We start from the raw sequence: 22,080 nt of genomic DNA on the forward strand, positions 1-22,080 counted from the left end.
ATGTCTTCTTCACTTACTGGTCCACTGTGCACTTTCGCATCGGTTTCTATCCTGGCTCTGACCTGGGAATCGTTGGTTAGCCACTTCCTAAGATTGAAGCCTCCGTCTACCATTCGGTCATTGGTCTTGCGGTACAGCTCTACAACTTCTGCCGAGTTCGCTCCACCCCCAACAAAATCATCTACATAAAACGAATCTCTCAATGTTTGCACAAATTCTGGGTCACATTGTTCATACTTCTTAAGGTGATGTCTAATTGTGACGTTAAGCAGAAATGGCGATGCGTTAACTCCAAATACAACACGACAAAACCAGTATATAACAATACGAGACAAATCGGGAGGTTTTTCCATCCACAGAAAACGCAAACAATCTCGATCCTGCACATCGACTTCAACATTCAAAAACGCCTTTTCTATGTCCCCGACTAGTACCACTCTGTTCTCCCTGAATCGCAACAATATATTGAACAGCAAAGGATTCAGCGAGGGCCCAACATGCAAGCAATCATTCAAGGACGTGCCTACCTTACCTTTCCTCGACGATGCGTCGTACACAACCCACACCTTCGTGGTTGTTGATTCCTTACGTATCACGGCTTAGTGTGGCAAGTAGTGAACTTTAGGCGCCTTCTCAAGCTCTACCACCCTTTCTATTATCCCAGCCTCTAGTTGATCTTGAATTATCGACGCATACTCCATCAACACTTCCGGTTCCTTTTCCAGTCTAGCGACCTGGGTCTTGAGGCGGCGCAAGCTCGTAGCGTAGTTGCTTGGGAGTTCTGGGTGCCCCTCCTTCCATGGCAATCTAACGGAATACCTGTTCCCTGTAAATGACACACTGTTTACAAACGCCTCATGTACTTCGTCTTCAGACTCAAAGATGCTTAGCGTTTCCATATCCCACAGCTTATGGACGTCACTTTCTAAATTTAAGCGTTCTTCGCGAGCACTCCCAATCAAATTAACTTGCACTGAACGGGCTTCACTCTCATTCCCCGAGCTCTTCATGGGACCTGATAGTACCCACCCTAATTCCGTTTCCACGGCAACAGGCTCGTCTGGTTTGCCCCTAATTGTGCACCCTTTCTGGAAGCTCCACAAGTAATCCGCGCCAATCAATACATCGATAAACATTTCTTCCGTTCCCTTACTCACGTCTGAAAACCACAGGCCTTTAAGGTGGGGGTTTTCATATTTTGCAATCTCTACGTGGCTGTTTTGAATTGTTGAAATTTCAGGCACTACATAGGCTTCTATCTCAATAACATTCTGACCCACTAATGCACTCACCTTCATGTGTACAACATCTCTTAGCTGCGTATCTCGGGAGGTTTGTCCAAACGTGCTAATCCCGAGGCAATCTTGGCGAATCACTCTGAGCTTCGCGTGCTGAGCCACTCTGGCGGTCACGAAGGAGCGATGACTACCTGCATCGAACAAAACCCTAACCTTCCGCGGTTCTCCCTCCCCGCTAACAGCAGCGCATGCTGTTTGTAAGGCTACACGCCCACCCGTACCCACGTGCAAGCTACTAGGACTAGCGTTAATTGGACGCGCAACTGGCGCAACTTCGCATACAGAAATGTGGTGATTTCGGCCACAATTATTACACAACTCCATAGATTTACAGTCTCTCACACGATGTCCTTTCCTCAAACACTTAAAACATCTAGCGAATTTGTATAGAATGTCCTTACGTTTGTTTACATCAACTACTTTAGGACAGTGTTCATGGGCGTGTTTACCCAGGCAAAAGGCACAATTATCCGTCTCCTGTCTCGTATGCAAGGTAGTGTTCGTCGAGGTTCCTCTCATTCTGCTGTCCCTGCTCCTGAATGCACTCTGTTTCTGGTCCTGAGATCCAGCACTCGCGGTCACCACGTGGTCATGGTCTTCTCTTAGTTCCAGTTCGTTCAAAAATGCGGTCAGCATTTCCTCCATGGACCAGCTTAGGAAATCCGTGCCCCGCGTGATAGTCAGTCGAAAGGCCTCGGGTAATTTGTGCAGTACGGCCGGTACAACCACTGCTGAGTAGGTATTTTCATTTACGCTGAGAGCCTTTAGTCCTCGGAAATGTGTTTCACAACTATCATATAACTTTCTCAACCGCGGGGTGTGTCGTTAAAAACGTGTGGCAAATTGAGCAGATCATTCACGTGCGCTCTCTGAATGGCAGTTTCTTTCCCATATCGTTTCTTTAAAACCTCCACGGCCGCGGTGTAGTTCGCTGAAGTGAGGGAGAACCCAGCGATTGTCGATCTCGCCGGTTCGACAACTAAACTCCGCAGGTATGCGAACTTATCTACCGCTGCGAGGCTTTCATTTTTGTCGATGGCGCTTTCGAAGGAATCCCAAAACTCCTGCCATTCTTGTATTCTCCCGCTAAACTTCTTTACTTCCAGTTTAGGCAATTTGGCTATTTTCTTAGGCGGCGGCGAACTAGCGGGAAATTGTGATGTCGACGCGTAAAACCCAGGGAAAACATTCTGACCTAAAGTTGGCATCTGTTGTTGAATTGGGGGCGGTGGCGACAATTGTTTCAATGCGTCTTCCATTCTGTCCACGATTCTGTTCAAATCAGATCGCACAGAATCACTCCCTTCAATCTCCATTTCCATGCGCCCTTCTACTTCGTCATCGTCACAGCTCGCCATCAGATCAATAATTTCTTCGTCCAGTTTCTTTAGTGATTCAATCTTTTGTTGAATTGTTTGAATGTTATCTTTCAAATAAAACGCGTCCACAGAGACATTTCCATCTGCTAATCGTTCGCCGATACGGTTACGGAGTTTCGTAGCCGCTCCTCTCAAGGATCCTCTAATTTTTATTTTCTTTGCAAGACTAACCTCGATTGCTTTGTTACTATTCTCTGTACCAGCAGCTGTACTAGCTGTCGGCGGCACCGTCCCATCAGTATTCTCCATTGCGTTGCCTTTCTTCGACTTTCTAGCGTTCTCTCGTCCAAAATCTGGCCATATCCGGCTCGTTCAGGACCACTGTGTAGAAAATATTCCACTCCACTCAAGAGGACTGTATAACGTTCTTTAATAAACACTTGCAGTTACAATCTCCTTCAATAGTCAGTCGTACAAATCCTTCTATACTCAGTCGAACAAATCGTTCTCTCTTATTATTTGATACCGGTCAAAATCATTCACATGTCAATCAAGTTTACAATACACATTCACTACATTTCATTGTCGCTAATATCCGGTTTCCGACAGCATTCCGTGTAATTAGTCGAATTACTGTCTACGGTGATACTTTTTAGGAAAGGAAGCAAAGTTTGAATGCCCATTTCAGTGCGACTGAAAGTCTTACTTTGGAAAGATGTGACTCCATCGTGACCAGAGTCAAATGAGCGATTCCACATTTTTACCCAGCACCCCTTGTGGGTGGTGACGCATACCGCCAGCCACAGCTTTAAAACACAGCATTTAAAAAGCTAGCCTGCACGTCCCTCGAAAAAGGTAAGTTTAATGTGACTTCTGAACAAGGTTTAGTTCAGACGTAGCCCGGTTAATACGGACATCAAAGGGACACACAAAACCGTCCGTATTATCCGTGTGTCCGTATTAAGCAAGCTTGCTCTCACAACAAACGTCACGAACACATGCTGCATTGCATTCGATACAAAGCATGCAAAGCAAGAATGTTACAACTTAACTGTAACTTAAGTTAAACGTGAAGAAACCTTACGCCGCTCATTGCGCTCATTCAACTAGTCACTTACTAAAATTTATGCAGTGCATAGATACAACCAGTGTCCTATGCAAGGGCCCTGGTAAGAGAGGTTAATTAACTTCGTACGACCCTTGCCTTATAGGAGCGTGCGTGTCAGAGAAAATTCGTCGGGACAAAACACTGGCAAATTTCGTCCATAATTAAGCGGGATTCCACCGTAGGTTCAACCGTAGCACGGCAGAAGCACGACTCTGATTCACGCGTCTTGTCAGAATCGTAGGATTTGATCAGGAGTTTCTGAATTCTCGTCACAATTAGTGAACAGAAATGAAATGTAAATTTGTCGGTTTACTGTACTTTGCGAAACGAAAGATCTGTAGTTTGCAAAATGAAAATCTGTACTTTGTGAAATTTGCGAAATGAAAATCTGTGACGTTATTTGACTTCCTCGCTGCACCTGAACAGAAAATTGTCAGCCATAAAAAGACTCGCTATATTCCGAGTACGAAATGCCAAAATATTCGGAAAATTCGGATTGCTCGAGAAAGCGTGGCGTTTTTGTTGCCACAAATATGCAAATACACTCATCGGAAATGTCACGCGAGGGATATTCAGTTTAAAATGAGCCGATAAAATACATTCTACTGTTTTTGTTTTGTACACTCGAAAGCGACGGCTTAATTTTAAACAAATGATAAGATAAACAAATGTACGAAAGAGGCATTTCTTGCAGAAGTCTTTGTTGTCGAAGTCAAAGGGCTACATGATGCCATGAGCTCCCTCTTGCGGAAAAATGTAGCAGTCTTCGAATCTTCTGCTCTTAGGGATCCTTAAAGAAAAACAGATAATTTTTTCATTGCCTGTTATAAAAGAAATAAATTATACAGTGATGAAAAACGAACAGGAGATTTGATTTAAACAAAATGAGTAAAATAGTCTCTAACATCTAAAAATAATCAGTAGTGATAATGACTGATTAAATAATAGTAGCAATTCAAATAATTTCTGTAAAACAACTCTTCTTTAACGTAAACAATCATAGAATAGAAGAGGATTATTGCAATATTCTAGCCCCTTTATCGCCACATCAGCTAAGGTTAAGGTTGAGGGGAGAGGGGTTGAGCAATTATTTCAAAGACAATTTTAGCATGGAACTTGCAAAGGAAAAATATGGCACGTACTAAAGTGACGTAAAAATATCTTGGAAACCTAGCAGTGAATCGGTGAAAGAAATCGCGCTGAATATTCCGTCGTCAAGAGATAATAAATAAATAAATAAATAAATAAATAAATAAATAAATAAATAAATAATGATCATAATAAAAACTCGCTCTAAAAATAATTGCCAGCAACCTTCCCAACACCCCTCGATCCCTCCTTCCGAAAAGCTTAGGTCTTTCCTAAGCCAGCGTCAGCGTTTCAAACTAACTGATCAGTGGTAATGAGATTATAACTGGAACTATCTGAATAATATTTCACATCTAACGATGCAGATCTTTGTGCCATAAAGCATATTATTGTCTCATGGTCATAACAAAACACACGGCACACCCAAACCGCAATCACTCGTCGAACAAATGCAAATTGGCAGATTGTATAAACAATTTTAAAAAGTATTTTTGTGGATAGGCTCCACATAGCCAACGGATAACGACTGTTTGTGACATAACATCTAACAATGCATGTATTATATGTGTATATAATCTGTTCTATAAAGCGCTGTGTCTTCAATTATTATAATCATTCAATGAGCAATCTCTTGCAGAACAAAAGCACTTGCAGAACAAAATGTATTACATATTAAACACTGTAGAACCTCTAAGGAATACTTTTCCTATTTAAAGCTAATTTGATGACCGAACATTCGGAATACAGCTATTTCAATAAAAATGTTTTAAATCAGCTTTATTTGATCAATATAAAGTTTACAAGTATCGTTTATGGACACTTTGTTATTGGTAATATCATTGCGTAACAGCAACAGGGGAACTTGACCTTTGCCCAACACATGTATACAGAAGCAAGTAGCTGTGAGTGTACAAGGGTGTAATGCGGGCACGACCCAAGTGCTGATCTTATACATATATATCAATAGCTGCACCAGTGACATACTCAAGACAATTTTAATTGAACTTTTGTTGTTTTTTGTTAGATTTTTCTCCAGCTTCGAAATAATGGCCTTTCTGTTAATTATCGTCGTACTTTTCACTACTGGGACCTTGATCGACTCTGCCAGCAACAAAACCGACTGCGATTTTAAGCCAAACAACAGCTCGTGTACACAGGCCTTTCAGTGTGCTCAATCACCTTGTGAGATGTTATGCGGCCTGACGACTCCCTATGACACTTGTCAACAGTCTTGCGGTTCAAACGAATGCAACGTCCTTCAGTGCCGTGCCTCGGACGTCTGCACGCAGGCATGTATTCTAACCACTTGCGGATCCCTGACCTGCGATGCCAATCAATGCACTCAGTCGTGCACGAGTAGTAATTGCAGCAGCCAGACATGTCCGAGCACCGTGAAAACCTGTTCACAAAGCTCTGCTGGTGAGATGACTTGTGAGGCGGATGTATGCACCCAGTCTTGTTCTAAGGCGGGAGAATGTCGCATGAGTTGCCCCGTCGGAGGAAGCAATTGTACCCAGGTATCGCAAATAGACAGCGCTTCAATGAAATGTGACAGAGGCTTGTGCCAGCAAATGTGTTCCCCAGGGGGATGTGATATGCATTGCTCATCAAGTGCAACAACTGGAAGCTGCCTGCAGTCGTGCAGCGATGGCATTCTCACTTGTGGAACTATGTCTTGTGACGCAACAAACTGCACACAGGTAGCACAAGGTAGGAACGCAACCTTGCGGTGCGAGGGCGACGTCTGCGATCAAGTTTCCTTTAATAATGACAGCACCCTGACCTGCCCCCTTGGAGCGAAGAAGTGCAAACAGCTTGCCAACGATAAAAACACAACCATGAGGTGTGATGGAGAGATGTGTGAGCAATACTGTCAACTCGGTGAATGCAACATGATCTGCTCCGAGAGTGCAAAGGAATGCCATCAGATCTGTCTTAATGGAAAATGTCTCTACAGGTGTGATGCTAAAAAGTGCAAGCTCACTTGTTTTGGTTCATGTTCTGAATTTAAGCCCACTACTATTGCGACCACGAAGCCAAGTGGAGCTCCCTTTCAAATTGGATCCTTGGCTTTACAAGCTTTGATGTTGGCATTCGCTATTTTCATGTGAACTAACATATGAAAACTCGCCATATTTTCTCAGTACGTGTAGATTTCTGCGTTTCTCTGTCCTAGTTTAATAAGGTGTGGAAGGTCGAAATCCCTTCGCCAAGAACCGGACTGGATAGAGTAACCATTTCCTGATTATTGATCCAGCCTAGTTAGTGGAAATGGGACCTTTTCTGTTCCTTCATTTATGATTTAACAGCTTTCTAGAGTTTGGAGCAGTTTTCAATCCAGTGTCGAAAGGAATTTCGTGTTTGCTTTGGTTTTGCTTCACTGCGCTCTGCGATTGGCTAGCAAAACTCAAGTAGCAATCCCAACGTACCAATAAGAAGGCACACCAAAACTAATCATGCATATCTTAATTGCTCGCACGCCTTTTTGCGCGCTTGGTTTCCTGTTTCATTTATTTGCTTCAAGTTCTGATTGGTTCGATCGTCTTGGTGTTTCGGCTGTTGCGATTGGCCAGAGTAATTACTTTGCATTTGGTTTTAAGACACTAGCTCAAGTGAATACTGCTCTAATTGATTTAATTGATCTATTAACTAATCAGTCAATCAATCCTCAATAAACCTGTTCCAGGTTCCCAGAGAGTGGAAACAGAACGAAACACGAAAATGCTTAAAGCGGGGGTACACCTGAAAGCCGTTTTCACGCCGCTTAAAATCGGTTTAATGGAAATATCTCGTTCACGTTTCTAGCAACACAGATACCCTATGCTCCAAACACAAATCAATGTTTTGGGGTGTTTTGTATTTTTGGGGATTTGTAGGTATATTTGGGAGGAGATAGTTTTTCTCAAAAGAGTTGTAAACTTTGAAGAAAAAAGAAATAGTTAAGATTTGATGTAGTTTAAAAAAAAGTAGAATTTGAAGTTAAAAATTGATATATGGAACCCAAACAATTCCTTACCAACCTGGTATGCTCTTGGGTTGGGGGCAACAGTCTGTTGGTGTTCCAAAAACAATTTTCTTTCTTTTATCCTTTCTTTAAACCTCTTAAAATTCCATTCAAATTCACGTGTACCCCCGGCACCTTAAAATGCGCAGAGAATGGGGAGTAAAGAAAGGTAGAGATTGCAGAAATCTCTCTCCCCAATCTCCGCGCGGTTTATTGTTGTCGTCGCCACTATTTTGCAGCCTGGATCGGGCTAATCGTTATTGTGTGGCGTATCCGATCTGCTAGACTGTTTGCAGTTCCTCCTCTCTTAATATCCTTCAAGGCTTAAATCCGTCGAGCGCGAGCTTGAAAAGGGTTTGAATGAAAAAGGTCTGGTCCCAAATTTTTGCTGCGTGTTACCACTACACAAACTTCGAGAGAGAAAAACAGATTGCAAGTAAACTATGTATCCACACGTAAACCCTCAAAATAAATGCTAACCGCAAGCTACCTAAGCTAAATTAAGCTAACCAGAGGGCTAATTAACGAGCTATTTAGGCCAACAGGAGGGCTATTTTCTAACCGGAGTGGAATTTAGAGTAACCGGAGAGCCGTTTAGCGCTAACCGGGGGGCTTTTTAAGCTAACCGGAATGTTACTTACACTAACCTAAACTTAACTTCAAGCAGTTTTAAGTAAATGTCCAAGGGCAGTTTGAGATAATAAAACGAGTGATAACTACTCCACAAAGGCCGCTAGTGGAGAAACGCGAACACCATAGTCCTTAGTTTGACAAGTTTTCTTCAACATTTTACTGAGCTAAACAACAACAACAACCTGAGGTAATCTTAGTTACATCGGTACGCGTTTTTACTTCCCTGCTAGCAGAGGCCTCTTTTCCGTTGTATTCGCTGAACTGACGGGTTCAACACAGTCCGTTTCCACCCAGGGCAGAGGTCTCTTTTCCTAGCGCCCGTCAGTTCAGCGAATAGGCCTCTGCTAGCAGGGAATGTTTTTCCTTGCCATAGCTTTAGAGCGGTGGACTTCTGTTCATCAGTATTTTGGCCATTTTACCGAGTGATTTATAATAGAAACCTAGCTAGTAATTATCAAGTATGCAGTTTATAATTATTTGGCAGAGCACGCATAGAGCTAGATAATGTCAGTGATGCTTTGAGAGAAGTTTTTTCTCGTATTGCTCTGTTTCCGCTTACCTAACTTGTAGCCGTTTTACACAGACCACATACTGGCGAGTGCGTGTTTAACGTTCCAGCTTGCAAAATATTTCAAGCTGTAAGATGGCTAAGCTGAACGAGTGACCAAAACTTGCGTGTTGCTTTAATTTGGAGAAATGCTTGATTGAAATTAAAGCAATTTAATAAATATTCGTCCAGAAAATTAAAGGGAGTTGGGCCACAATGTAATCGGGGGGGAGGGATGGATGGGTATATAAGGTATGTTGCCATGTGCGGCGCTAAGAGTAGAACAACCAACGCGAGGTCAACTGACCTCGCGTTGGGTGTTCTACTTTTGGCTACCAAATGCACGTGGTAATGATTCCGGATGGGCCAAAATACAGACGGCTGCCCACGCGCACGGTTACAACGTGCATTTGGTAGACAACTGACCTCGCGTTGGTTGTTCTACTTTTTTCTGTGCTGCACCGTGCTGACGAGAGCCAACTTGTTCGAAACAGCTGTCCACGATTGCGCATTTTGATTCTCGGTTTGGTCTTTATCATGTCGCTGTCGCCTTACGTTTTCTACGCCGTCAGATCAGCGATCAGCCTTGCAGTTATTTGAGCTACTTATGTTTATTTTTGGCTGATTAGACCTTTAACCGATCCTGTGTAAACTTGCAGTATTTTCGTTTGCGGTCCTTTGCCATTTATATACCATTTTTGACTGAAAAGATAACCCTTCCATACATCTTCCATAGCAAATGGTACCCCTTTCACACTCCAACAATAGAAAAAATACACCTGTTCTGCTGGGTCTGTTCCAGATATTGAGAACGGCCCTTTGGTTTTTCCTACCCTTTCTATATTTCACTTAGTGAAGTCCCTATCCTTTACATTCCTCAAGCCTGAAAAAGATACCCCTTTCGGACAGAACCCCCCTCCCTCCCCCCCCCCCCCCCTCCTGAGACCGTCGCGCCTCCGGGTCGTTGGCCCCTTTCGTTCTGATTGTCCCCTCATGGGACAATTCACTTTGACCACGTGGGAACAAAACTCGATCACAGACAAAACCAGTCTCAGCTGTCTCGTGTGAACACTCAAGGAGCCTGTTCTCGGGTCAAAGTTTTGTAACAACGCCTTGCAACAAATCCCAACGTAAGTGTAAACGTACATAAACAGGCGACTCTTAAAGATTCAGTCTTATATATCAAGCAGAGTGCAAAACACTGGTCGATAACGTATTAATTTCAGCTGGATATTTACCACTTGTAAGATATTAAATAACAATTCTGATTGATTTAAGTTTTTGTAAAACCGTGGTAAAATCAATTACAGTCAATTCTCTCATAGCGACCACTTCTCGTAAGCCACCACCTCCCGTAAGTGACCACTTCGAAAACTACCGTTTTGTTTCTCAGTAAAATACTGTTTCAAGAGCTCTTTCATAAGCGATCACCACTCGAATTTCTTAAGGGACCGCGACCACTTTTTAGGCCAGAAATTTGCCATGTTCTTTTGTTTTCTGTTTCCGGTAAGCGACCACGCAACATAATTACGTATGATCTTTAGTAAGTCATTACTCAGAAGTGACAAAAATTCAATTTTTAAGGACGCTACCCCGGACTGCTGAGCTCAAGTGTAACATGAGACACATTGACAAGTACTGTACACTCTAGCGCAAGTGAAAAAATCAAATAAATTAGTTTCTATTTGCGTAATTTTAGCTGACAAGGTAATATTTTTTTTTTATGTAATTAATCAAACAATCCAGTATTAGGATTATTTTCTTGATCTTTCCCGTAAGCGACCACTTTGTCGTGCCCTAAGGGTGGTCGCTCACGAGAGAGTTGACTGTATTAAAACCTGGATCATTGAATAATGCAATTCCAGTGATTTGATTGGCTTAGCGGCCATGGTATATGTTTTTGAATTTCTTGCCTCCGCTCGCCTGAAAAACGCCAAAAGATAACGCCTGTTCTGCAGGCTACATTAGACCCATGCCAGAGAAATAGACACCATTAAATTGTCTTCTGGTTGTTCTTGCAAAAGCGAAATCTGCAAGATCTTGCAATATTTCTTGATTGTTTTAAATAACTCGCGCTTGTTGGATATGAGATGATTATAGCCAACTCGGCGCTACACGCATCGTTGGCTATCTATCATCTCATATCCAAAGCGCGCTCGTGGAATAATTGTTAAGTATAACTCGGTAATAACACTTTAGAATGCAAATGAATTACCAACCAATGGGTGGCCGGGGAGAGGAGGGAGGGGGGGTATTGGAGCCCTGAGTCTTAAGATTTCTCAAATTGGAGCCTGGACAAAAATGCTGATTCTGGCTAAATGTAGCCCTGGAGTAAAGCCATGGAGTCTTAAAGCCCTGATTTTCTTCTCTTGGGGCCCTGTATTTTCTGGCCCGGATCCCTAATCCCCTTTGGAAAGCTCAAAGGTGACATTGGTCCGGTCCCTATTGATCAAAGAGAGGATCCGTCCAGAAGACACTGTATTCCAACTAGTTGGCAAGTTGGATATGTGATGATAGATAGCCAACGAGGCGCTACGTGCCTCGTTCCTCATTGGCTATAATCATGTCATCACCGCCAACAAGCGTGAGTGGAATAATTGTTTTATTAAGAACAATCAAGAAATATTGCAAGATCTTGCTGATTTCGCTTTGTAAGGACAATCAGAAGACAATTTAATGGTCTCTTTTTCTCAGGCATGGTATAATGGCTCATATACCATGGCCGCTAAGCCAATCAAATTCCTGTATATGCATTATACAATGATCCAGTTTTTAATAATATATGTTATCCACTGCATAGTACCCTAGTACCAGAGATTTTCTCTCTGTCAAACAAAGCAAAGAAAGGGACAATGTGCCGTCTACTTGTCGCTGGATAAGGGCATGTGCTCTTTAAGCAACAGGGGCTAGTATCGATAATGATGATGATGATGATGATGATGATGATGATGATGATGAAGATGATAATGATGATGATGATGATGATGATGATGATGATGATGACGATGACTATGACAAGGATGATGATGCTGTAGAAAATGAATTTAAACATTTTGGATCACTACTGGACAACTTCACGTAGATATAAAATCACGCTTGTGACACAATTAATTAACACACACGTTTATACGTTCGTGTTTGACAAGAAGCTTACGTTTATTTCCTTAAAGTTGCTTTATACTCTTTGCGGCTATGTATTAAACCCTCAGGGCGCAGAAACTTGAAAACTACTAAAATAAAAAAATAATTGGTTAACTCATTTTAAGCCTCAAAGACTACCGACAGGTAACATATTTTCCTTCTGTATAATAACAGTGTCGCAAATTTGAAAACTAACTATCACCTGTCAGAAGCTGACTTGATATTCAAACAAATTCTCCTAACCAGTGCTACATTAAATGTATGAAAACCATTAGGGAGAATTTTCAAATTGAGACTTAAAACACCTAAAAATGGTTAAAATAAACCAAAAAACCTAATAATGGTTTCCACATACATGATTATTATTATAGTTATTATTTTTTATCAATACTGTTCTACCTGAGACCAGTGCAACTGTTAAACATTAAAACTCTTCCCTTACAAGCTTTCCCCTTCAAAAAACAAGCATTTACATGTATGTTGTTACACAACCTTAACAAAGTTTGCTTGGGTTCATATTTGCAAAACAATGATGTACACTGGAAATTAACAAGGCCTCCGCGTGTTAGCTAGGAGTCCAAAGGTTTTACTGTACACAGCCTCTTCAAGATAACAAGTAATCATGCAGACACCAACATGCATAGCCACTATAACTAAAAAAGCCTATCATTAAGGTCTGGGGGGATTATTCATTTTTATCAATATTCCTCAATGAAGTTGGGGGGGGCGCGGTGGGGAGGGGGGTGAGGGGTGCAACACTTATTTCAAATAACATGTGAATTTTGAACAAAGCTTTTAAACTTTTTCTACATGTAACTAACCGAAGGACAGCACTACATGGTTTACAAATCAGTAATGCTATGTACTTTTTACCTTGAAACAATGATACCTTCTACATTGAAGGCCAATTAAGTTTCCCCATAGACCAAGTGACCACTGTGTTCTCACTATAAGTAATGGCTGACTTTTGAAGTATTTCATGGCTAGTGAAAAGTTGTCGATGGGGGGGGGGGAGGGGCTATTACAAAATCTGACCTCTACATGGGGAGGAGGGGAGAGGGGCCTTGATGAAGCTTTTACACTGTCTTTCTATCTCACTTCTGGGATTTGTTGATGTGGAGCTGTGCAATGCTTTAAATACACTGTTTACTTCAAAATGATTGCCATGGCCAAGAAAATGCCAAAATTCCACCTTTTTCACTATTAAAAGGGTTATATCATGGGGATTTTGGTGTTTTTTTCAGAACTGTCAGTGTCACATTAACACCCAATCACCTTGCTCAAAAAAGAAATACCTAACTTCTACACCTGCAAGGAGACAATAAATCAGTTGATATGTCATTGTTTCATGATTTTATAAAATGCAAAAGAAGAAAATTATACGTTTCCAAGTTGTAAACAATTTCCTAGATGATATCTGTTCCCAAGGAAACTCGTTAATTAATACTTTAGTGGTAAAGTAACTTTTTAGAAAAGCTGGTCAGGATTAATTTCCTTTCTTGGCATGTGGCTGCCATTTTGAATTAGGTGTAAAATAAACTTTCTAGCCTGAGGGCGCCACAGAACTTTTCTACATGGAAACAACAGAATAAAGCATTAAACCCAAAAGAACAGAGAGGGAGACTCCCCTTTGAAGATTGATGCCACTGTTCTGAGGGCTGGTGACACTTTCCTGTGTTGTTACTGGTACTTTTGTACAGTTACCTCTATCGCAATGAAGCTGGCAACTTTCTGCAGCACACTGGTAAAAGCATTCTCCATCACAATATTGGTCGCATTGCTTCACACTTGAAGAGCACGTCATGGTGCACTTTTGTCCACTTCTGCAAGTCTGTTGACATGCCTGTGAATGACAAGTCAACACTGATCCACCCGACTGTTCACAGTACGCAGCATCCTTGGTGCAAGTCATTTCAGCACAATTGGCACCACTAAGGCAGTTCTGGTTACAGGTACCTCCACTGAGTCCACAAGAAAGAGATTTACAGACAGAACCAGGACGGCATCGCTGCAAGCAGCGGTCAATCGAGGCACGACAAACCATGGAGTCGCATGCGCTGACATTGCATGTCTGTTCACAATGGTTGATCGGTGACACCTGTTCGCACAGGATGGAACATGGCTGTTGGTTGCAGCCATACTGAGAGCATGTGACATTGTTTGCGACGTCATCACATGTGGATTTCTCATTTGCTGAGTCAACTAAGATCCCAGCAACGGACAACAAAGTGATCACCAACAGGAAGAGTGCCATTCGGACTTGCAAGTTGGGGCAACTTAGAGATCTATAGAAGGAAAAGAAATCCAATAAATTAAAAGTATTATACTTACAGAGTAATTATCCATCAAAGAACTCAGTTGTATAACACAACTCAGGAATAAGTGACACACCTTTATTTGTGCATCACTGATATATTCCCATGGAGTTTGAAACCTGTTAAAGCTCAGGGCCCAGTTGTTCAAAGCCCAAATAAGCTAATCCTGGGTTAACGTGAAGTTTGATTCGAGTTCAATTACTAATCAATAAGTATTTTTCCAAAAGATTTGACTAAGACTTTTCTTTACCTTTAGCTAAAAATCAGCTTTTAAAACATTTTTAATGAGCGAGATGAAATCCTTGGTTAACTTTTAACCGGGGATTAGCGTTTATCACCTTTCGAACAACTTAAGGCACAGAAATATATTACACACTTTCTTTGAACAGTTAACTGTGCTCGGTTAACTGCGTGCTGGCTGTATTTGTTTGGGTTGTTTTATTTAATTACAAGGGATTTTGGGGGTATTCCAAAAAAAAAGGAATGAGAAAATTAATGGTATTAATAGGGTATGTAAGTGGACATTAAGCTACAAAAGTGAACTGCACAAACAATCCATTTTTTTCTGTTTTCTTTGTTTGTCCTTCAATCTTTTCTGAGGTTGGGGTTTTTGGGTTTAATTTTGGTTAAGAAGATTTTTTTGGGTTTAGTTATGATCTCATTCACACTTACTTTTAACCCAGAAACCCCCCCCCCCCCTCCCCCCCCCCCCCACCACCACCGATTTAAAATAGTGCAATAAAATGGAACCTGTATTAAGCAGCACCATACATGGAGCTGTCACCCTCTTCTAAGTGGTCAGTTGTCAAAGTCCCAAAAATGACCTCTCATATAATTACTGTACTTCTGATCTCTATCGAACTGTCTCCTCTGTAAGTAGTCGTAGTCACCCTTTACTAAATCTCAATAAGTTGTTTCTTAATTGTCTTGACGTGTTTCTAATGGGGACTTTGTAAAAGAAAAACACTTAAATGGAGAAACAAATTAAGCCCTGACAGGTAATTTAATATCTAACAACTTGCAGGTGACTGCTGGAACTTGGCATTAATTTGATGTTTTATATTAGTCCATTTTTGTGTCTACGGCTTCTAGAGAAGCGTAGACACTATGTCATCGGGTTGAGTGAAAGAGTGAAAGAGTGTAAGAGTGTAAATGCCACAGGAATCCCAAATGGAATCCTATCGAAAGCCGACGCTAATCCTCGAATGACCGAGATCTAAGCGATTGTATTTCCGGAGGGGGGTGAATAGGTCTACGGATCGGCGGATTTGGTTAATATTTTAGCCCGGATTCTGGATTCAGAGCAAAATTTTAACGGATCTGCGGATCCTATGATCACAGCGGATCGCGGTTTTATCCAGTTTTGGGGCCCGGATTTTGGATTTTGGTTGTTAGGAAGTTCAAGTTTGCTCTTTTTTCTCGTATCTGCAAGATTTTATTTCGATACAGACGTTGGTTACATAAATATTTCGTTGATAGTCATCCTCAACGCTAAAACACAATATCACGCGAGGCAACTCCAACAAATGAAGTCGCTTTGTATCTCGCGTATCATCTAACGCGGCAAACAATTTGCGGATTCGGATTTAGTTGATTTTTTGAGCGGATCGACGGATTCAGCCATTGATTTTAGCGGATCGGCGGATTTACATACCCCTATTCACCCCCCTCTTTCCGGATCAGTACAATGGCGACAATACGGTAAATAATGTTTTCCGATGTTGATTTGCTTTTTACAAATAGTTTACAGTCAACCCAGGTCACGCGTGAACAGTATTTTCAAGAATGAAATGAACATTCGAATTTCTCTCTGTAATGTCCGACGTGGGAATGTTGGACATTTCGCTGGAAATCGTTCTGAAAAAGACGCATTAACTGGAAAAAAGATTCAAAATACTTGGGAAACAATTGTTATTCTTGAAATATTCAATTTTGCAATGTAAAAAAAATTCATAGCTTTATACCGTCAATAAGCTAGGGAAATTTATACGGGAACTCTGAAATCTCGTTTGCGATTTTCAAAACTGACATGTAAATTTCAAAACTCCGTTCAAATTTCAAAAATATCGTTCACGCGTGACCTGGGCTGACTGTAAGCGATGATTTGAACCAGAATTCTGTAACTTCTGTAATTTTCATCGCAAACGTACCCGAATTTACTGCGAGTGATCGCTTTGAACAAACACGGAGTGTTTTCAAATTTTACATGCGTGTTTGCACACACGCAAAAAAAACTGAAAGTTTTTTGCCTCTAATAACAAATGCATCGTTTATTTCAATAAAATGTTTTGTTGGAAAAGCTTTTTGTTGATTTTTGTGTCTTTGTCAATTCATATATGCGTTTGAGAAGCGACAGATGCTGGATGCGCAATCAAGGACAATTTGCATAAGCGGATTGAAATTTGATATGCCAAAGGTCTTCATCAACACGCCGTGAATTTTAGCAATTTTTGCGTTCAAGTGTGTTTTTCGGCAAATGATTAATAGGTAACCATATTATTTTACGTCAGAAAACATTTGTTTTTAACCGCTCTAAGAAAACGTTAATTTATGCGAAAACTATGGAAACACGACAGGAGTCAAAGAATGATACTTGCCATTCATAAGTTCAGTATAGATTAATTAATAGTTTCTGTTGCATTTTATGCCTACGTTTCAGATTAGAACTTTGCTTTCAGTACTTTATGTTTAGAACTCTGCTGCATTGCTTTCAGTACAAAGTTGTGGTTCACGTTGTAAGATTATATAATATATTGTTTATGTTAGAATAAAGTTACAGTTCTCTTCAAACAAAATGTTTGTGGTAAACAATACCAGCTTAATCTCTTCTCACCAGTATTCTGTGCAACATTTTTACAACCATTTTTTATCTCTATCCTATTTCCACTCCTCCCTCTTCGTTTTCTTTTCAGTCTTATTTCCCTTTTCTTCAATTCTTTTATATCACATTTCTACACCAGTGCTGCAGTAGACACATGCAGTCTGAGACTGCCTATTTTTATGCTATGTTGTCCTTTGTAATGCCATATTATAGTTGCAGTTTCTTAACCAAGTGACTTATTTGAGAGCGCTTTTGTGCATAAACTGTAACATTGGGTTACCAAAATTAATATGAAAATGGAATGAATTGGAATGTTTTTTATGTGTGTTTGACATATATTCTGTGCAGCCTGTATTCTAGTAGCCATTCTCCAAGGGTGACCGCTTTAAAATACAGGTTTGACTGTATCTTTAAGAAACTTTGCGCTTGTTTGTTTTGAAGTGTTAGCCAATTAAGTTCAACATATCCAGTTACTGTTTGATCCACTGCTATATTTGTAAAACCATGCAGAGTTCTGATGGCGTTGCTCAGTTACTGTTGTTGCAATTAATACGCTTATTTTAGGATCTCATTTTACTTTTAAAATAACCCTCTATTAAAAAAAAAGGGCAATTATACCAAATAAGTAGTCCTTGTAACTATAATCATGTATATTTTTGCATCTTTGTTTGAGACATTTGCAAGTCTGTAAAATTTCAAGGCCCCCCTCAAAAAGTTAGCAAGTACTGCAAGGTGGGTTACTCGGGTATAAACGTGACAGGGGGGTCCGACGTTTTTTTTTTGGGTCTAAAATTGTCAACTCCTGTATTTTTTTGGGTCTGAAAACTCTGCGCGTATTTTTTTGGGTTCGAATTTCCGCCAGGCTAATAGTTCTTATGCAATTCAAGCCAATGGGTGCACAATTTAAGGTCCATGTATTTTTTTGGGTGCAAAATATTAGGCTCTCCCCCCCCCCCCCGTCACGTTTATACCCGAGTAACCCACCTGGGGCTCAATGCCATAAAAACAAATATATGGTGCTGCAATTTAATTATGTTGGAAGGGCTGCGACCATGCACAATCCTTTGTTTTGATGTTCATACTACAGTTGAATATCTTAACAGGAACATTTCCATTGCCCAGTAGTTCCAACACAACTCAAAATCTATTGTGGTTTGTGCACAGTCAAGGCCAATAATGCTAACAAAAGCATATATAACAAAGAAGTTTGTCAGGCTTCATAACCATTGCATAATTAATAAATACAATGAAACACTCTTCCTTTTCACTATTACTTAAAAAAATAATCCATTGTGAAGCTGCAGGCTTCATCATATTTTCTGTCGACGAGTTTAGTCATGACTCCTGATGAAAACAACCAAATTCACGCTGGCAGGGAAATTAAACCCCGCAACACAAAATGGCAGATGTCAGGATAATTTCATACCCGTAATTTATGCTAACCACACATTGTAGCTAAAAATGGATCATTATTATACACAATAAAGCTTGTACTTATAACAGAAGAGTTACTCTACTCTGCTCACGCGATTCGGGCAGAGTTTTGCAAAGTTGAAATCGATGATCGAGCTATCCAGAGTTTTAAACCCACAACGAGTTCGACCAAACCGATTGTTGATATAAACGACCCGGGGTAGTCAATCGATAAAATTGATACCGGAAAATCATTCGATAAATCGATATCTATCGATAAATTGAACTTAAACGATATCGATTTTTATCGGTCAATCGATAAAATTCGATACTCACACGCCGACGAAGTGTTAATGTTATCAATTTTATCGGATTCATCGATCTTTATTGAATCGATAAAAATTATCCTGTTTCCGTTGAGGGAGCGTTTGATTGTGACTCTTTAACTGTAGATTTCAAAAGCGGCAATGAAATGATTTGTTGTCAAGCACTGTACAAGAGACTAAAGAGACTGCATTATGATTTTCTTCCTGATTTTATTGCTCGATTTACCGGGTTCGATTAGAAACGTAAACTATTTACTCAAAAAATCACGAAAATCTGTCCCTTTAAAGACTGGGTGAAAGAGCAACGAGCGTGCGATTGTGTTACATTAGCAAATAAATAAAACAGTGAAATAATCAACCAGGGATCTATATCGGATTTCAAATACAATACACCCTGAGTAATAAGATGAAGCAATTTTTTATCGTTTAACGATCAGGAAAGTTGTTATCAGTGTCTCTGCGAATTCTTTAATATCTTTCGGTGTTTCCGTTTCGAAAATTGGAACGATAATTCAGTTTCGATAAATTAGATATTTATCGATAAAATCGATAGCCCTGATTCAAAAATCGATAATTATCGATTACTCACAACGAAATCTTTTATCGATTTTTATCGAATTTCGAAAAAATTAATCGATTTTTATCGATTGTTATCGAATGCTATCGATTATCGATATTATCGATTGACTACCCCGGGAAACGAGTATAAAGATTCAAACATTCCCAGTAAGCTTAAATTTTCACGTATTACAGTCGAACCAGGTCAAGCTTCCCCCCCTAGATTCTATTAATGAATCTATTATTTGAAAATTGAACGCGTTAGTCGTTTCAAGTATTCAAATCAAAATTTGATTTTTGATTGGATTATACGAACAGTGCATGAAACCAGAAAACCAGGAAGCCCGCCGGAAAACCCCCCTCAACATATTCAAAGCGGAAATTCTTGATTTATATTATAGTATTTTCCAAAAACCAGATTTCTCGTGACTTGCAGCAGTCAACGCGTACTGTCAGAAAGAAAATTCGCCATTTTCAACCGGGCATGGTGTAAGTGGGTCCTGTCGGGTAAGTTTAAACTCACTAATGATCAATAAATGGACATTTTACGTTTGTGCACTGGCGTTTATTCCGTTAGTTATTAAAAAAAAAAAAAAGGATTGGAAGCGATTTATCGTAATAAGCGGTTCTCTTTTTGAGGTATATGCAAATTAATTTAGCGAAAAGTATGCGAACTCTAAGTGAAAGATGTTCATTTCAGTTGACCCTCGACAATGGCTATGACCTTCGGCATATGTGTTTCGCTATTCTTCGCGGTATAATGGACAGTCTGATAAAATATATACCATACTTTTTCATGCTACAAGGTGGGTAATGCTATACATGAAAGATAAATTGGAATTTTTCAGCCCGACTCAGTTGCAAGCGCTTGACTTTGTGCTCTTGCCATGACCGAATTTGCATAATGAACGTGTCAACAACATGCGGGAACAGTTTGAACGAACGAGCTGTTTCAAATGTACTGTAGTTTGAATTTTACAGGCTATTGCTTTCACTGTTAGCGCGGATCAATGTTCAAATTAAAAGCCAATAAAAATCGAATTTTAATTTGAACTTGATCCTCGCTAACAATGAATGAATGAATGCATTCTTGACTGTAAAGCTTGTCAACTTTCCGCAATACATAAGCTTAACCGATTCGCCGGTTTCAAATACACACATCGCCTATTTAACAACCTAATCTTAGGCCGTAAGGGACAAAAGCTGCTTAAAAATATAATTTAGAAGCGAAAATCTTGCCCCAATTTGAGCGCTTGTATTTACGTGACCTACGCCTATGCTCTAAAAGAATTTCATACTAGCATTGGAAAACACTACTTTCTATTGATTAAAGCTCCCATAAAACATCTAAAACTGGCTTACAAGGGTTATGATCAAAAAGAAAACATATTATGTCAGGGAACGAATACTGATAAAACCTACCTGTCCAAGATACGCGCAGCTGAAGGAAAGGGAAGGGTTTGCATAAATTAACTTCCATGCATGTGACATCTCTTCAACATGAATCAACCGGAAGCGGAAACAGGCAATATTTGCAAGGCACCATTTTTGTTAGCCTCCCACGCAGACGTTCTTAGGGGTTTGTCAGGAACGTGTGACGAACCCCTAAGAACGTCTGCGTAGGAGGCTACATTTTTGTGGTCAGGTTCTGGAACTTTATAGTGTGTTTTCAATGCCATAGGGATTCTCCCACAAAAATTTTCTTCCTCCCAACAACTTTCAGCATCTTTCTCGCTATAGACGTCTGCCTCAAACGGGAACCGGAAATAGGCAACTATACGATATTCGATATGGGAGTTGATGATAGTTAATATCAAACAGAATTTTGTCACGATCGAAGCGAGTTTTCCGCTTGAGTACAGGTCCTACACTGACGTGTATGAAAGGAGGTAAGGTTTTTTTTGCGTATTTAAAACCGAAACGTTCAGCTATATTATTGATGAGTCATTAACGAAGTGTAGCCAGAGTAGCTCCGAGTGCATTCTGCGAACTCCGGGAAGAATCGAAATCGATCGGCGAATCTTGCGAATCGGAAAATCGGAGGGCGGAACTTGGAGAATCGTTTTTACTATTTAGGCCATTTTATACTATTGTACAAAATCATAACAAACATTTTATCCGGGCATATTCAATTACGATTAAATTAACTACTACTTTAATTTAGGTCTATTTGCGGTCTCACTCTATTCATTTCATCCGTGCATTTCATTTTCTGATAGCTTTACTTCCAAGCCTAATGTTAATATTTGAACCACTTTGGATGGCCACTAGTCCCGGGGGGGAGGGGGGTACTTCCATATAAGAGGCTAATGGGGATGTGCCGCTGGATGGGGTCGCATTTTCACGACTGGATTGACTAGAATGGTGTTTCATTTTTAATAGAGTTACTAGAATGGGGTCGCACATTTTCGGATTTTTGGGGTAAGAAAATTATATTAAGTAGGGATTCAAATGGTCTCGGTAAAAAGTTCAGAAAGTTGTTGTTTATGTAATGTAACAATTACCTTG

The 22,080-nt window shown here is 40.3% G+C and overlaps 3 protein-coding genes and 1 pseudogene across 6 annotated transcripts in view; 2 read left to right on the forward strand and 2 right to left on the reverse strand.

The window, feature by feature from the left end:
* The window catches only part of LOC146482292 (uncharacterized), a 58,294-nt pseudogene extending 49,581 nt beyond the window's left edge, over window positions 1-8,713 (forward strand). The window contains exon 6 of the transcript XR_014864119.1: window positions 8,639-8,713. The product of XR_014864119.1 is annotated as an uncharacterized LOC146482292 (transcript). The remainder of the gene's footprint in view (window positions 1-8,638) is intronic.
* Window positions 326-2,413, reverse strand: LOC146482297 (uncharacterized). Its single transcript, XM_085107106.1, has one exon. It carries the CDS (start codon window positions 1,941-1,943, stop codon window positions 600-602), a length of 1,344 nt encoding a protein of 447 aa, XP_084963232.1. The 5' UTR covers window positions 1,944-2,413; the 3' UTR covers window positions 326-599.
* On the forward strand, window positions 3,404-8,645 carry LOC146482298 (uncharacterized). 2 transcript variants are annotated; one of them, XM_085107198.1, is made up of 2 exons: window positions 3,404-3,472; window positions 5,839-8,645. In XM_085107198.1, the coding sequence occupies exon 2, from the start codon at window positions 5,861-5,863 to the stop codon at window positions 6,923-6,925; it is 1,065 nt and encodes a 354-aa protein (XP_084963324.1). In that variant the 5' UTR covers window positions 3,404-3,472; window positions 5,839-5,860; the 3' UTR covers window positions 6,926-8,645. The 2 variants fall into 2 exon arrangements, with proteins under 2 accessions (XP_084963324.1, XP_084963325.1); XM_085107199.1 differs by having other exon boundaries at window positions 3,426-3,472; window positions 5,851-8,645.
* Window positions 8,714-12,121: 3,408 nt separating the features above from the next.
* LOC146482299 (uncharacterized) lies at window positions 12,122-21,124 on the reverse strand. 2 transcript variants are annotated; one of them, XM_085107160.1, is made up of 2 exons: window positions 20,995-21,124; window positions 12,122-14,424 (listed from the first exon to the last, which is right to left on the reverse strand). In XM_085107160.1, the coding sequence occupies exons 1-2, from the start codon at window positions 21,036-21,038 to the stop codon at window positions 13,710-13,712; spliced, it is 759 nt and encodes a 252-aa protein (XP_084963286.1). In that variant the 5' UTR covers window positions 21,039-21,124; the 3' UTR covers window positions 12,122-13,709. The 2 variants fall into 2 exon arrangements, with proteins under 2 accessions (XP_084963286.1, XP_084963287.1); XM_085107161.1 differs by lacking the exon at window positions 20,995-21,124 and adding an exon at window positions 17,750-17,984.
* Window positions 21,125-22,080: the final 956 nt, after the last annotated feature.

Source organism: Pavona decussata, unplaced genomic scaffold (genome assembly GCF_977016875.1).
Source record: "Pavona decussata unplaced genomic scaffold, jaPavDecu1.1 SCAFFOLD_46, whole genome shotgun sequence".
NCBI lineage: Eukaryota > Metazoa > Cnidaria > Anthozoa > Scleractinia > Agariciidae > Pavona > Pavona decussata.